We start from the raw sequence: 16,685 nt of genomic DNA on the forward strand, positions 1-16,685 counted from the left end.
GTCGCGGGTTTGACTGCCTGCCGCGGCGGCCACATTTTCGTAAGGCGAAATTCAAGAACACTCGTGTACCGGGTATCGGGTGCACGCTAAAGAACTCCAGGTGGCCGAAAATAATCCGGAGTCCCCCATTACGTTGCGTCTCATAATCAGATCGGGCTTCTAGCTCGTAAAACCGCAGAATCTAATTTAATTTCAAAATTCCAACAGCGCCCACACATGCGCGCTGCACTTGCGGCAAAATCTGTCGAAATGTTTAGTTTTCCCATTCATTCCTCTTTGCGCTGCATAGAACACGTGTGTGCGGCGCTTTTTCTTAGCCAATAAAAGGTGAGATAACCGGAGGCATCTCACTCTCTTTCGGCGCTGAACGAGGGAGGAGGCGTGGCCAATTGTCTAGAGTGTGGTCAACTTGCGCAGAGTGCCGTTCAAGTAATAAAGGCAATTGTCGATTCAAATAGCGCGTTTTCTTCTTATGTTTTTTTTTACTTTCTCCAAAGTGTATGGATGTTGCAAATCACCGGCTTTGATGGGTTTCGCTTATGTGCGTAAATCCAGAAATCCGATTAATGGATTAATTAATCAAATGAAATGCACCGATTAAGTGGCTTAAGTTTATTATTCTACGCCCAGCACTATGATTCATGGACTCAAGACGCCGGTACCATAGCTTTCCGTACTAGGGTTATTAGAGGGAATCCGCAATTGTTCAACCACCGTAGGGATCGTGAGCAGCACATAAATTTCTTCTGCGATTTGCAACAGTCACTTTGTTAAAGCACGTTGCGGCTTCTTTTTTTTTTTTTTAATTGATCCCTGTAAGCGAATTATATCGCATACTCGTCTCAGAGCATCGTTATAGAGTCGATGGCTGTATTGTGCTGACCTGTCGCGTAATTTAGAGCTTGTATGTTAAACCTTTACGCATGTCATTATGGAGGCCGTTAAATCATCTAGATTATATTTCGGCAGTAACGATCAGAAGAAGCAATTAATGACAATATTCTAAATAATTATTTTGTAACGTTGTTAGATCAGCCTAAAAAAAAGCTTAACTTGAGAAATAACAAACTCATTGAAGCCACAAGGGCGAAACAGAGACAAATCAATGCAAATCCCATTATTAACCCCCATATGCAGGCACTTCAGCAATAATTTTATTTTAATGTAGTATTCAGTGCAAAACTCGGTATAGGATTCAGCTTGTCATCGCAGTTGACTACTACACGTGTGCTTTTAGGAGAAGTACAATCAAGTAAGCAACACAATTTCGCTCACGGCTGTTGCAAACCCCACGAGATATGGGCACTGTTAAACAGATCACAAAGGACAAAGCCTTCGGAACTGTTGCGGGCACAGTCGATATCGCACCGTGTGAAATTGATATTTCGAAAAAAATATATATATGTAGAAAGGAGATGGGGCAGGGGAAGGATGTTCGATGTTTTGGGGATTGGCGATAAAATGGAATATTACTGTAGTCGCTATTACGACCGTGCGTGGAGGCTTGCAAATTATGGAGTACTAAGGAGGGTCGTGCGCGAGAAAATAATAGGTGCAAGCCCAACGATGCACTTACCTCGTTACAACAAAATTAGGCAGTCATCTGAGTCGTTCTATTGCTTTCGGTGGAAATTTCGAAGAAAAAAAAAAAAAGAAAGGTGTAACTCTCTGAGGAGCTAGCTCTCTGAAAAACCGATCCCTTGAAAGCGGGAACACGTGAATTAATAACAACACGTGAATTAATAACAAGCTTGAGGAAAAGAAAAACGAAGGAATGTCAACCGTAGAGATGATGTTAACACTGAGTAAACAATGCTGCGTACTGAGTACAGTGTGCTGAGGTAACCGTCAGCTAAAAGAACACACAAGTATACGCGGATTAGATATGTCTAGGTCTCCCACGCTGCACCTCCACCAAGGGCACGATTGCTGGAGCGCGTGTCTGCCCAATGGACGATTACCGCTCCGGCAAAGCTCTAAGAGTGTAGTTTCGACTGTCGACCCGCCACGAACATCACCCGCTTTCCACGATTCATATTTCACGTCCAGAGAGTGCTTTTTTACAATCTCTATTACATCTTGAGGGCGCCATTCCATCAGGTTTGGTCTCACCAATGTAGCGAGCGTACCAGCATGGACTTTGTTAAGACCTAGCTGTGGTGCCTCTCTCTAGGCCCGGAGTTTCTGAAAGGTCACGTATATCCCTCATGTGGCCTTAGGCAATTGGCCCTATCCCATATTCTTCCTACAGAATATGCCGCTTCTCTCTCCCTCTCTCTCTCTCTCTTATATATATATATATATATATATATATATATATATATATATATATATATATATATATATATATATATATATATATATATATATAGTAAATGGATTTTTCAAGGGACCAAACGTATTTAGACAGATGAGAAGCACAATTTGCGGCTTTGGTTTATTTACCCAATAGTTTCTGTCGCTGGACCAACCTTTCTTTTCTCTTTTTTGTCTTTTCCTTCTTTTTTGCATGTCTGTCTTTCTCTAGCTAAATACATAGACTGTTGTGGAAATTTGCTGTATCCTTTGAAACAGGTCGGTCCACCGACCGAATCTGTTGGCTAAACAAATCTAAGATAACCGCGATGTTGTGCTTCTCATCTCTTTAAGTACGTTTGGCCCATAAAAAAATCCATGCATATATATATATATATATATATATATATATATATATATATATATATATATATATATATATATATATATATATATATATATATATATATATATAAAGGTGCCTCGAGCGGCCAGTCGCGCAGCAATTTTACGTCCATTTGCGGGCTTCTTTCACGCTCCGAAAAACACTTTTATGAAGCAAGTATTGAGCAACCGCAAGCTTTATCGGGGAGTTTTTCATGTCGCTCCACAATTTTCTCAGTCATACTTTTCATCCAATTATAATATTTGAGAATCTCCAAGCGACGGCAAGTGGGGCTCCACAAGAGGGCCACACGGAGTTCCATCGTACAATAAAGTTTATTCTTCTCTTCATAAAGGCTCTTATCAAATTCATGCACTTGTGCGGTCTAGATTTGAGACTTTGAAGAGTCTTTGCTGTTCACGTTCACTCATCACGATCTTCATTCTCTCTCTCTTATCTCCCTTCTCCCTTTCCCTATGTTGAGTAGCAGGTCAGAACTTTGATTCAGATCGACCTATCAGCTTTTCTATCATAATAAATGTCTCTCTTTCTATTTTCTTTGGAACAGCCTACTGCAACGAACGATGACCTGCCCACTACTAGTTTCCCCCTTTTTGTCAAGTTCAACTAATCACCTATACGTGGTGCTGGAGGAGATATTAACGCTTGACTTTTGTTTCGGTGGTGCGTAAGATACGAGTTCATTTACATTAAAGCTACAAAAAGTCACGCATTGTCAGGCGGCACTTCTCCGGAATAAATTCTCAAATTTAGACATGCCAGAAATCAATTTATCAAAAAAAAGCTGAATATTGAAATCCTACTAAAGAAACATAGCACACTTCTTTTTCTGTCTCAGATTCAGTCTACATCTGCCATAGATTGCCATGACAAATATGACATCTCTACGCCGTTACTAAAACTACAGAGGCGACGAGAGAAAACAGCTATTTCAGCGTGTACAGCTATCGAGACTGTGCCAACATGGTGTCTAACCTATCTCTGAAAGAACACGCTTTTATTCAACCGCCACGCACCCGCCAATAACATATCTCTCTTTTTGACATCTTCGCGCATTAATACAGCACCGGTTACTCCTTGTCTCATGAACAAGAAGTGTTATATAAACATATAGGACTCGATGCACTTATGTGCTACATATTTTGCAAGCGTAAAACAAGTTTGTATGTGCGTTTGGGGGTGGTCGCGTTGGAGGGAGAGCATGGAAAGCACACTCATCAGCATTAAAACGTAGCGCTCCAAATAACACCGCAACCATCACGAAGTTGCACCGAAATTCTCCCGTCTCATTCATCCGCGGCAACATCTCAGGGCGTCTTTTATTTCCCCCTCCCCCCCCCTTTTTTTTTCTTCGAGGAGATGATAATCATAAGGGGGCTTGTCTCAAAGCTCCACCTCGGCGTCATGGAATGGGTAACTGTAAGGTTACCTAGATAAACAAGGTTATCTAGGGACCTTCGGTAGCTGGAGAATAATTATGAATGGTTCCGTAAAAGGGGCGGGGGGGGGGGGGGGTACACCTAAATCTAAACGCACACAAGTACCTCTGCATTGCGCTACCATCTGGATGCGGCTGCAGAGAGCAATGACACACTCGACTTGTCGCTTTCGGAAGCTCTAGCGCGCTCTCGCGGTGCGGTTTCCATTCGGCTAGTCGAAATCGAGCGCTCGGGACCTGTTCGCCTGATTCGTTCAGAGCTCCGCGCTCTACCTCATAGCGCTCGGAGCGGGGAGTGCGATCGAGATCCGATAGAATCCCGATGACATGACTCCTCCGATTGTTTAGGGTCAATTGAAAGGTCGGATGAGGCAGACCATCTCTCCCTGCAATCTTGAGAGAGCTCCGCGTCACTTCAAACTGAGTCGGAGCGTGGTAGGAACTACATGTAAGTCCAATGTGCACAATAAGTGAAATTGGCTGATTTGAGCGCAGCAGGACATCGCCATCATTACTGAGCCACTACGGCGCGCTATGAAATGAATAAAGGAAGGGCAAGGAAGAAGCAACAAAGTAACATTATGCACTTTCAGTGCAAATAATGGTTGTTCCAACGACTGGACTGCTCATGTCTGCGCACTACGGAAACACGTCGACAGTGTCAGATTTCAAGGCCGCTAAAAGCTGGATGCTTTCACTGGTACTTCTAGCGAAACAATTGAAGGATACGTCTACATACTGATCCTTCCAGAGAAGACAACAGCGCCTAAAAATTCATCTTGTTATTTTATCCTTGTCACGCTTGAAGTCTATAGTGACCCTTCTTTTACGCTTCCAACTCATATTGAATAGCACTGGATGCCGTAAGGTGCAAAGACCGTAAGTGAGCAGCTCAGGCCGCGCGATGGAGACTGGGCTGATTTTGCTGTATGTTTTGCCATTGCGTCTTTTTCAGTCTATTTAAATCCGTACGAATGAAAATTGAAATGAAATGCTGGTGTCTCAGCGAAAAGTCGCACCATGAGATTTACAGTTCGGGGTCAGTTTCCGTGAAATGCCTGATATTGTCGTCACGCGTCTGTGATTTGCGAGAGCGAACTTGATTTCCGACAGTCTTTCGTTATACACCGCGTTACGCCAAGCGTCTGGTAAACATGCGGAGGACCTGCGCCGCGTGGGGTTGTCGATGCGTGCAGCCGCGATCGCGAAACGAAAACAAATGACATGTGCTGCCCTCTCGGAGCGTTCTCGCCATTACAAATGAGGCTGCCGGTAAGCTCGACGAACATGGCTTTCTTCGCGTTCTTTTTTGCGTGCTGCAGAAGGGGACGCAGCCGCGGCGCAGAGAGCATCGGCGGGGTGAATAAAATGCGGCGACTGTCCTTCGTCCTGCCTCGGCTTATTTATCTGCCACCGCGTTTAGAAAGCCGGCAACGCTCCGCTGTCTCAGCCTGGTTGGCGACGGGGTCGTGCAGGCCACCGAGTGCGGGGCCCCGTGCCGGGGCTGCCCGGGGTCGGTGCCGCTCGCCGCAAACGGATGGCGGGGGCTCGCAGGGACCGCCAGAAGCGTCGCGGGACCACCGGGCGCTCGAGCGACGGGGCCGATTACTTCTCGTTGAAAGGTGCCGGCCAACCTGACGGACCAGTGCGCGCGCGTTGCGGCTAGCGACCCCAGGAAGCGATGAAGACGCCGGCAGCCGTGCTGACCTTGAGCCGAAGCTGCTGACAGTAACGGATTGTGCTGTTACCAAGACGCCGGCTACCTGCTGCTCGGGCCTGAGCGCCGGGGCGCTCGCGGTGATAAATCGAAACTTGGACTGACCCCGACGGGGACGGCCCAAAAGTAGCGCTCCGGGCAGCGCCGGACCATTTCTCTCCGGCAGGAACGCGCGGCGGCGGCGGTGGTCCGCGCTGCTCCACGGCGACAGGCTGCGGGACAACGCCTCCGCCGGGGCTCGCTCGACACGACGCCGGAGGGCTTCACGTCGCGAGGCGGTGCTCCCCTCGCGTCCGCCGCCGGAGATCTCCGCCTTTTTTGATTGCGTCGGCATCGTGCTTTGTTTGTCGGTGCGCAGTGCGACGGGATTGATGAGGGAAGAAAAACGAAAGTGAAGGAGTTCTCGTTCCAAGCCTGCGAGCACTAGGAAAGGCGGCAGCCGTCGCCGGACGCCGTGCCTTACATCTGTGCCGACTCGCGCCTTCGCTGCAACCGCCTCGCCAAGGAACCTCGCGGTTGTTGAACTGAGTTATGCTTTAAGCATGCCTTTGTTTCAATGGCGGCAACCATTATGACGAACGAGCACTAAGGAGCATTCGCGTAATGCCATCGCTAGGTCTGTCATCGCAATGCCGCTGAGAAAGTTAAAAACAAATAAACAAAAGGAACTCGAGCATTTTACAGCAGAGGTGTTATATGCTAGGTTCTGGCGGTTTGTGTGCGTAGGCAAGAAAGATAGCGGCCACCGCAGAGCTAAAAGAGCTAAAGCATAAAGCAAAAGCGTATCGCCGGGTATTCCCCAGATCCGTTTAATCGCGAGAAGTGTCGAAACGTATTGTGATAAAAAATATCGCAATAAAACGTAGTAAAACCGGAATATACACTGTTTAGTATGGATTTCGGTTTGACGTCACAGGCTCTATAAGCAAACCACGTAATCTTATATCAGTTCCCTTCCACTCGTGCAATGGGTAGGCCGCGTGCAGTGAAGACTGCAGAAGAATAGAGTGCCTACGAAGAACACCGTCGTGAACAGAACCGGGAATGTGCGCGGCGACGGCACATAATACAGACGAAAATCCTGCCGCAAACACCAAGCGTACGCGCCTTTGGTTGTGTCAACCCTACCCACTCCACTCCCATCGCGATTGTGGGTGATTTCAACATAGACGTGTCTCGGTCAGAGGGAAAGTGGTTCGTGGCGTTTCTCTTGGACACGCTCGGCATTCAATGTTACACAAACATCAGTGTGCCCACGACACGTCATCGGTCGTGTATAGACCACCCATTGGCCAAGAAACTTTCCAGTGTCGCCACCGTATATCATAGCGATCATAAGGCGTCAGTCACCTTGGTGACCAAATAATAAATAAAAAGAAAAGCAAACAAAAGAAGGTTAAAAATAAAATAAAAGTATTGAGTATGCAATCTAATAAAACAACAACAAAAATCGTGAAAGAACGAAATTGTGATATGTGCCTTTTATTTTCAATCAATATATTTGTTATCAACATATTTATCACCATATATACAGCTCCGCTCGTCATCCACCTTCACAGACTGGAATGGATCTAAATTTTTTGCTTATGAGAGCTAACGACATGCAATGGCGATAGCCCTAGGTGAACTCACGTTTCCTACTGATAAGTGCCTTTACAAAAACACTTTACAAGGTTTTTATCATATTTACAGCGCGTTGACAAATTGTTGAGGTGTGCATAGAGACTTCCTAATCGACATCCACAAGCGTTGCCAGGTTACTATTCATCACACGGAGGCGGGGGCTGCACACCCAAATAAATCAGCCTTTTCAGTGTAGTGCATATCTGTAAAGCCAGAATGTGGTCTTCCGCGAAGCAGTTGCAAGTAAGTCCTCACCGCACGCGCGTCGAGTTGCGTAACATGCTTTCACTATTCCGTCGCTCCCAAGGAAGTGCAGTGGTTAGAACACCTGGCTCGCCACCCAAAAGACACAAGTCCGAACACCACTAGGAGATGAGGATTTGATGGCAGAGCAACTGATCGCATTGCGCAAATACCGATTTGTGTCTTGTTTGCGCCTATGGAGGTGGCTTCGCGTGATAACAAAGCAGCTTGCAGATGCGCTCCTGTGTACATTCCATGAGACGCAAGCCTTGAAATATGGATGACAGGATCCACAATGCCACGTTCGTCATTGAGAACGTCCTCTCCGAATAGGCGCTGAATAAGTATGCAACATATTGGTATACATAATGGTCGTAAATGTCAAGATCCGCATTTACAAAGTACTTACGCTGTAGCCATGGGGCGTAGCCAGGATGGCCGGGTGGTGGGGTGGGAGGGTGGGGGTAGTTTCTGTGTATCCCCGTAATTTCGGTGATACCCCGCAATTTCTGTGTACCAGGGACGCCTGGCATAAAATGACGTGCGACAACACCCACCTGCCCCGCCCCCATTTCCCGGTTAAATGCGTGCACCCCCCCCCCTCCTCTTCCCCCGAAAAAAAAATAAAAAATCCTGGCTACGCCACTAGCTGGAGCATCATGATCGATCGTCCTTATCGAGCGTATTTTAAGCGACGGCTTGTCAATGACAAACAGCTTTTACAGAGCTGACGCCACAGTGCTGAATGAATGAAACGCGAAAATGCCCGACCGTGGCATTTGATACATTTTGTCCCCTGTATTTGAGCGTTCACAATTCTCAATCATGGGCAGTTTAAGCAAAGAAGTGCGATTGTCGTTGAGCTAATAAAATGTTTTTCACTATCTTCTGACATACAGTGAGCTAGAGAGAAAGAAAGACAGGGAGCTTAACCATGTTGCTACTGGTGTGGTATCCTGCAAGGGGTACAAGAAGGAAAAAAAAAAACGTGAAAAGAAGTTACGGACACGCGCACACGGCAGCGTTTGCATCGCATTCGAAGGAAGTCGCACAACCCAGACGTCTTTAAGAATTGCGATTTTGTTGTAGTAGCGTTCTACGAACATGGCGTGCCAATATGTTTCGTGAGCACAGTCCGCAAGCACAGAACGCCTTTGGATGCCAAAAGAACGTATATGTGGCAGAAGACATGTTCAATAGCGATGTCTCAACGGCAGATGGTGCATGAGGCATTCATGCCAGTAAGAAAAGTCGGCGTTTGTAAACGCGGCGCTGAACAGCAACCGAAGTAGGCTGTCTATAGCAACGACATAGACCAGACGCCAAAGAATCCAACAAATGTGACATACACTGATTATGGTGTTTCATTTATGGGGAACTGTGCTTGAAACAAATTACGCCAGAAGAACCACTGAGGAGTGATGAATTTTTTTTTTTTTGCGAGGGACGGGCGGACGGGAGGGCACAGCAGTGAGGAAAGACAACGACCACAGTATGCAAGGCGGGACATCCACACTTGTTTTTATTCTTGGTTCTTACACCATAGAATTCACATCTTTCAATCAAAATGCAAACAACAATTGCGATACTTATGTACAGCATGAATTAGAAGACAAGACATGTCACGAAGCGTGGTTTAAATTGTTGAGTCATCATACAGGACAAACCGCGCACTTTAGAAACCCCTGTTTTGCAGACATCTTGCTCGACTTGTATAGCGCGCTGCTTTCCTTGTGAGGAGAGCGGCTTGCACGGTCGCACATACGCGTATTTATTACATTTGTAACATTTTCTTTCTGCCTTGTATATGCGCAGCCGCAAGAATATGTGTGTACCTAAAGAATTGCGAATGAGAACTACGGAACCGCGTGATTTTTTTCGCTCCCAGTACTCCCCCTTTTTGTGCCTTTTCGTTTCTATTTCAGGAAACGGCTCTGCGATGGTTCCGTTAACGCATATACCGAGGGCCAGGATTACCAGACATTTTCTTTCGCAAGAACTATTGGCCATTGACTCACTTCTTGGTCAGCGCCTGGTTCGCTGTCACATTTGAACGACAACCATGCTTATGCAACCGTTTCGCCTTATGCATGCTTTTTTTGAATATGGACCCATGATCCAATTTGCTGAGTGAAATTATTCACGCAATATAACGCGCATACTTGCCCCTTACCTTACAGCGTTTAATGCTTAATTTCAAGTGGAGAGAACCGTTTTACTTCAGTCACAACTTTGGCATCGACGCTCATTAAATAAATATTGCAATCGTTCCAGTTGCACTCGTCATACGTTATCCACGTTTAGTAATACGGCCTTCGATTCGAGAGTATGTTCCTAAGCAGGAACCATTGGTGCCAAGGCTGCCGCATTAGTGCTGGGAAGTGATAGACTGAACGAGACGACTGCCAAGGTGCCGGAGAGTCACGAACCGCCATTTACGCAGGAACAAAAAATTACGCCTTGGGAATCTAGCCTTTGTCATGCACCATCATAGCTGCTCGACACAAAAATGGGCAAATAAGTTTAACTCCGTCCTTTCACTACAACGGCATGGAACGCATTTACGATGCCTGTGCCGGCATGGCGTCAGCTGGAGTCGTCGTCGCGTCGATGACCATGCTGCAATCGCGGACACGGTATATGCACCCCGAGGCTACCGACTGATGCGGACGCACCAAGTTCACTGGTGTACGAAGCCCGGTACATGTACAAGGAACAAAACGATTCACACAACAAAGGCATCCTCGCCGTCAATTAATGCGCCCGCAGATATGGAAGCTCGAATACATTCAGCACCATGCGCTTCAGTTTTCTGCTACTTGTTTTTTTTTTAACGCACCTTTATGCGAGACCATGTTCATTTATTTACAAGCCTAAGCGTAAAGAAAAGTCTGCACCAACAGACACCACAACGAATAAGTTTTTTGAAGACACAAATGATTTCTCTCGTGCCAGCATGCCGTAGTGTACAAACAGCACTGAACTCTGCCTACTGCTCAGAAAATGAGATCATCCTACAAAACAGGGGTCAATGAGAGATGCTCTGCAAAAGCCAGATATCACGTTCGGTGGCCACAGACTCCCGAAAAGGAGCCCGAGAGCTTCAGCCACACTTCTTATGACACGGTTCACTTGCCTACGCACACACGACAATTGCACAGTTTCGCACACTTCGTAGGCGACGTGAAAGAAAATCTTTTGGTTCCACATTGTGCGCAGCGAAATGCCTCCTCGTGTTAGAAAACATTCTAGTCTCCCCATATATGACATCACTTGGACCGCCATCGCATATCTTCGCTTCGTCACTCACAAAAAAGAAAAAAAAAAAAAGAAAGGCGAAAGAAAGCGTTCGCGCACACAGGCATTGCATTCAGACTTTTAAAAAAAATTGGGGCAAGTAAATAAGTTACAGAAATAAAAGTCTTCATTTATATATATATATAATATATATATATTTCATTCCAAACAGCAGACATTTCTTATGTACACAGTTTTACATTTAAATACCAGTTATCTCCTCGACGAAAAAAAAAGGGGGGGGGGGGCATTTCATCAAAACGCCAGGTGCCTGAAGCTTTACGCGGCTGGTGGGTGTCAGGCAGTACGCAAGCATACACGCACAAATCACATCGAACAGATCAGCGATGCGCTGTCCGCCAGGGGCCGGCCACCGCCGCCGCCAGTCCGCCCTGCGTGGCATAACCCGCTCGAAAGACACGACCAGCCGCGCGCCACAGACGTTACGAGCACATGGCTTGTCGCCGCCGTTGATAGCGCCGTCTCGGGGAACACGTGAGGGCGCAGCTCTCCTTTGGTTCGCGGCGCTTACGTGCGCGGCGTTCCGGATGAACCCCTTCCGTTTCTCACTGCGATACGCTCGGACAAGACAGATGGGACTCTCCGAGCGCTTTGTTCTTGCGCACGTTCTGTGCTTATCGCGAGAGCGAGTTTCGTTTCCCGCTTCCTCTCGAACTGCGGCAGCCTTACACGCTTTTCTCTTTTGTTGTTGTTGCCGTTTGCCGACGACCTAATGCCAAGTCGCTAATTAGCCCTAGCCGCAGCCGACCTTGCTTTCAAATATCCAGCGAGGCCACGCACCGCTCACCGGAGACATTCGGGATAGCGGCCACGCGTATTTGGTGAAAACATCGCGTGGAGCACAATAGCCGCGTTGTTGCGCTGTGAAGAGCTGTGAAGGTACTTTCAGAGAGAGAGAGAGAGAGAATGCAGCGATCTTGTGTTGAGAGCAGAGATGCGAGGGAGTCGGAAGCACCATCGCATGCTTGACACTGGCTCGAACCGAGCAAGGAAACTTGAAATTGAAAACATTTTTTTTTTTTCGTCCCACTTTTCGTGACCGTTATGTTTATGCATTCCGCCGATTCTTAGCTCGTGTGGGCCAACTAGAAAACATTAGAGGACCAGACTGCGAAATGAGAAATTCCATATTATGTAATTTGTTCTGCAAGGTTTCTCAAATAAATAGGGAAAGGAAAGACACCGCGAGTCATGAACTATTCTATCTTCTCTAAGCACAGAAATAGCGTAACTTGACAGCTCAGCGAACAACGCTGCTGCTGCCCAAAAAAACCCGTGTGCACTATTTCTTCCGTCATTTGAACGAAAAACAAGAAAAAAAAATAAGGAAAATGATGCCCTCCCCGACGCCTTTACATTAGGCACATACTTCTTTTGTTCGGTGAACATTGCACAATTCCAAAGAGCACAAATACAGTCGTGTCCAAGTACAGTTCACGCGTGTCGTCATAGTCCGAGAGGAAGTTCGTAGTTGCAGGGGCACTGGCACAAGCACACACACACGCCTTTCGCCGCAGCGGGAGCGGAGGCCGCCGAGGTGGACACGGCGGCAGCGAAGCGCGTCGACGGTCGCCGGAACGACCGGGGCCCTTCCGTTTCTCGGGGCGCTGTCGGGTGGCTCCGTGATCGGTGCACCCGTTCGCACAGTCTATAAATAATGGCCGCAGCCGATAAATAGGCCGTCGTTACGAGCGGAAGCCGCCCGGCGGGGAAGTGGGCGCCGCGTCGCTGGCGTCTGGCGTGGTGGCCGGCGAGCCCGCGGCCGACGGGCTGTCCTTCTTCGGGTACACGTAGGGCGCGTAGCGGTACAGTCCGAGCGAGTGCAGGGTCTCGGTGTGCGACGCCGCGGGCCGCATCATGGGCGGGAAGAGCGCGCCGCCCGCAGCCGCAGCCGCGGCGGCCGCGGCTGCCGCTCCGCCGCTCAGCACCGAGGCCAGGTGCGGCGGCAGGGCAGCGCCTGCAGCGGCCGCCGCCCACTGGGACCACAGCTGGGCCGGGATGCCCGCGGGCGGAGGGGCGCGCACGCCGAGGGCGTACAGCGACGGCTGCGCGTACAGTTCCATTCCGGGCGGCTTCCAGAGCAGAGACGCCCGCGCCACGGCCGCGGCCGCGGACGGTGGGCCCAGGCCGCCCAGCAGCCCCTTCTCGTGCAGGTAGGCCGCCGTCTCGGGGTCGCCCCCGTTCTCCAGGAAGGTGCGCAGGGGCGTGCGCGCGAACGGGTGATCTGTGATCAGCGATTCCATCGTCTCCCTGCATGCGAGGTTGCCAGCGTTAGTCTCTGGCCTGCCAGTTCGCTCGAAGATGAGCCGCCATCGAGCGCGGCAAACGGAACACCGGACACCGGCTATGTACACTGGTGGGGCCCCTACCCGTGCTTGTATACACTCTCTACACTTCACACGACACTCGTCGCAGTTTTTGGTTTTATATCGTAAAGCCAGGCATATGCAATTACGTGGTATTGTCAGAGACACAGTAATTTAATAAAGATGAACTCACACAGGGGCTATATGGCTATTTCTGTCCTGCCACCGAGCATGACGTGACTCAACGGTACCGAATGGCGCCGCGAGCCTCTTGTCGGCGGGGTGCACCGCTCTGCACGTCGTGATCTTGTGCTGGTGATTTACGTAAAGACTAAGTACTCAGACTGAATTAACGAGTCGCTCCGTCGTCAAAATGTACCTTCAGTAACAAAGCACTTGGGGGAAAAAAAAGCAGGAAACGCGAAAACGGCACCCTTGGCTATAGCAGCCGCCACTTATCTTGCCTACTTCCGGACTCCAGGTCATACGCTATTCGATCGCACGATGATACGTATAGATTTCAGATGATACACTTTCTGTCTTCGGGTACATGAATATGATTTTCGTCTCCATTGCTTTAACTGTAATTCCCGTCCACTGTTTTCCTCCGTTCTTCCCCCAATGCTAAGTCACCCTGGCCAGTATTCAACACTACCGTAAGGATCGCACTTCTATACCCAACTTCGACGAGCTGCGGCCCTTACACGGGACCGAACCACTTCGGTCCCCTCTAAGAGCCGCTACTAAATAGCTCTAGATACTATATGCCGCTACTAGATGGCTGTCGTCATCTAGTAGTGGCACGCGGAAGTACGCAGCACGCGAAAATTCGCCGGTGCGCGCACGCGGCATCGGGGCACCGAACACCATTGCTCCTGCGCTGGAAATTTTTTTGCCCCAAAATTTTGGCTGTCAAGTTGGGAGTGCGGCCCTTACACAGGGCGACCCTTACGCGAGTGTATGCGGTACTTTTCTCATTTGTACACGCGTGTTTTCCTTCTTAAAAGGAAGCCCACTACTTGGCACCAAACGGATTTCCGTTTTGTTTCTGCTTGCTAAACTGTCTTCCAATTGTCCAAGCCTCGCATTTCATACTTCGTAGGTTCATTACCAATCATAGTTCATGACATGGATCTTTACTATCCCTAACGCCGCACTCAGCATTCACCGAGAAGCGCTTCACCATGAGCAGACAGATACAGATTTTTTATTTATTTACTGATTTATTTATTTGTAGCGCTACAGACTACATCTGGAAATTTCTTTCCCAGCACTATATGAATACCCGCTGGATCTCATAAGTGGTTTTGAGGCGATGGTATAGGCGCTTCAATCAACAAAGCTGACAATGATGGGCCGCCCGAACCGGCGGGATCAATCGCAAAATCACAAACACGTGTTTCGGCAGGCTGTCGACTAGCTCAGCGCTGAGCACGCCGTGCTCGCGCCCCGGTTCAACGAACGCGCTCGTTGACAAACTGCCAAACGTGCCGTGCAGTCGGGCGGCGAACGTATAGGCGCGCGGTGCATTCCTCCGGGGCGAGCGGCGGGAAAGAAGCGCCGCCGGTAGGGTCCTCCCGCGATTTGCTGTCAGCGGTCGCCAGCGAGCGCCGCTATCAAACGGACGGCTTCTCGGCATCGTAGCGCCGCGCGTCTATATACGAGGAAGGCGGCCTCGGCAAATGCCGCTTGTAATCTCAACAACTAGCGTTTATCGGACGGCGCATCTACACTACATCTTGGGAACTTTTAAGTTGTATCCCTGTGGGGAAAGTGGCTCAGTCGCGGCCGCCCTCTAAAAACACGAAACTGCGAGGAGGGGAGCCGGGAGGAGAGGCATATAAATTGGAACAGATGTCGTGCGGCCGCTTTGCCCTTTCCCTTTTTATAGGATCACGTGCGTGTCCTTCGAAGGCACGTCAACGCGTAGTTGACGATTCCGCGGCCTGCCCAAGACTTACCAAGAGCCGGGCGGAATACCGTGATTTATTTTACAGCGGCCTTCGAGCACGGCGACACGCAGCGTCCGCGCGCGCACGCGGCGCGCCCGCGGACGGGGCCAGCCGCAGGCAGCGCCCTCGTGCGAGCCACGGCGCAGAGCGAGCAGCCGGCAACTGCGCGATCGCCCTCCGGGGGCGCGCTTCACGGCCCGGCGGCGGCACGACCTGTCTTTTCCCGGGGGCCACGTGCATGCTCCTGCAGCCGCAGCAGCGCGTTTAGCCGACATTTCGTGCCGTGTCGGCTTCATCGACCTGCACAGCGGGTAGCCCACCACAACAACGGCCCAGCGGCCGAGGCTCGCAGGTCTCGCTGGTCACCCCCGTCGACCACGCTTTGTGTATTTTTAGCTGTCCGCATTTTTCTAAACACTGAAGCTCGGTACGCAAGCCGCTTTCGGTCGGACCTATAGCACGGCGTCTGCCCTAACCCCTTACATGTGCACACACTAGCGAAAACCTTCAACTCTGTAAGTTTTGAATCTGAACACTATACACAATATAGCAAGTTTTCGTCTCAGTGCTTCCACTGAATAAAGTATAAGCGAGATCCTTACCTTTCAAGTTCTGTAAGCCGCGACGAATCTCTGAAGCCTTTTGCAAACGGGTTGCTGTCTATTTTTAATTTCGTTATCTGAAAGGAAACAAGAGAGACCTTTGTTTACCAAGACACACTAACAAATCGGCTAGTGATGTATCGACAAAACGGAATGATGCAAGGTGAACATTTACCGTATCCTCCAATTTTAGTGACTTACTTTGCCTCATCATACTAACACGTTAACATGATTTACACTTGTCATTTTAGGTAGCCTGCTAGTGTGCATTTCAACTTTCTAATTGAACTCTATATATTTGCGATACGTTTTCAAGAGCAACTTTTTTAACTTTTCCACGTGCAGTTGTTGGGGAGGAGTGCTAAGAGTGTACTTACCAGCTGATTTTGGTACGCCGTGACAGCTGTGAAGACCGTCTCGGGAAACACGTACGTCCGAAACTGTTCAGCTTCGAGATCGTTAACGGGAACATTCGGGGCGTTATGCCGACGTTTGACCAGATGTATACGGGGTTGATACTTGTGCATGGAGTTCAGGACAATCTGGAAACAGACATAGAAATTACAGTTGACACATATCCTTGCAAGCTACAACATGCCAAAATACATGGTTTCCGAAACGCAGCTTCGGCGCAATAACTAAGTGAAGCACGTCCACTATATAAATAGTTGCCGCTAATTTCAACAACCTTGTCAGATAGCAGCAGTAAGATATTGCTTTCTTTTACTGCTTCTCATCTTTCGTTCTCTCTCTCTCTCTTTTAGGCAGAACACGCAAGACAGCCC

At 48.8% G+C, this 16,685-nt stretch overlaps 1 protein-coding gene across 1 annotated transcript in view; it reads right to left on the bottom strand.

Annotated features, from left to right (window-relative positions):
• Positions 1–9,217: 9,217 nt before the first annotated feature.
• The window catches only part of LOC126545635 (uncharacterized), a 134,238-nt gene continuing 126,770 nt past the window's right edge, over positions 9,218–16,685 (bottom strand). Inside the window, exons 4-6 of the mRNA XM_050193559.2 lie at positions 16,278–16,442; positions 15,901–15,977; positions 9,218–13,290 (exon numbers count right to left, since the gene is read on the bottom strand). Coding sequence (XP_050049516.1) covers positions 12,726–13,290; positions 15,901–15,977; positions 16,278–16,442 — 807 coding nt within the window. The 3' untranslated portion in view covers positions 9,218–12,725. The remainder of the gene's footprint in view (positions 13,291–15,900; positions 15,978–16,277; positions 16,443–16,685) is intronic.

This window comes from Dermacentor andersoni, chromosome 1 (genome assembly GCF_023375885.2).
Source record: "Dermacentor andersoni chromosome 1, qqDerAnde1_hic_scaffold, whole genome shotgun sequence".
Lineage (NCBI taxonomy): Eukaryota > Metazoa > Arthropoda > Arachnida > Ixodida > Ixodidae > Dermacentor > Dermacentor andersoni.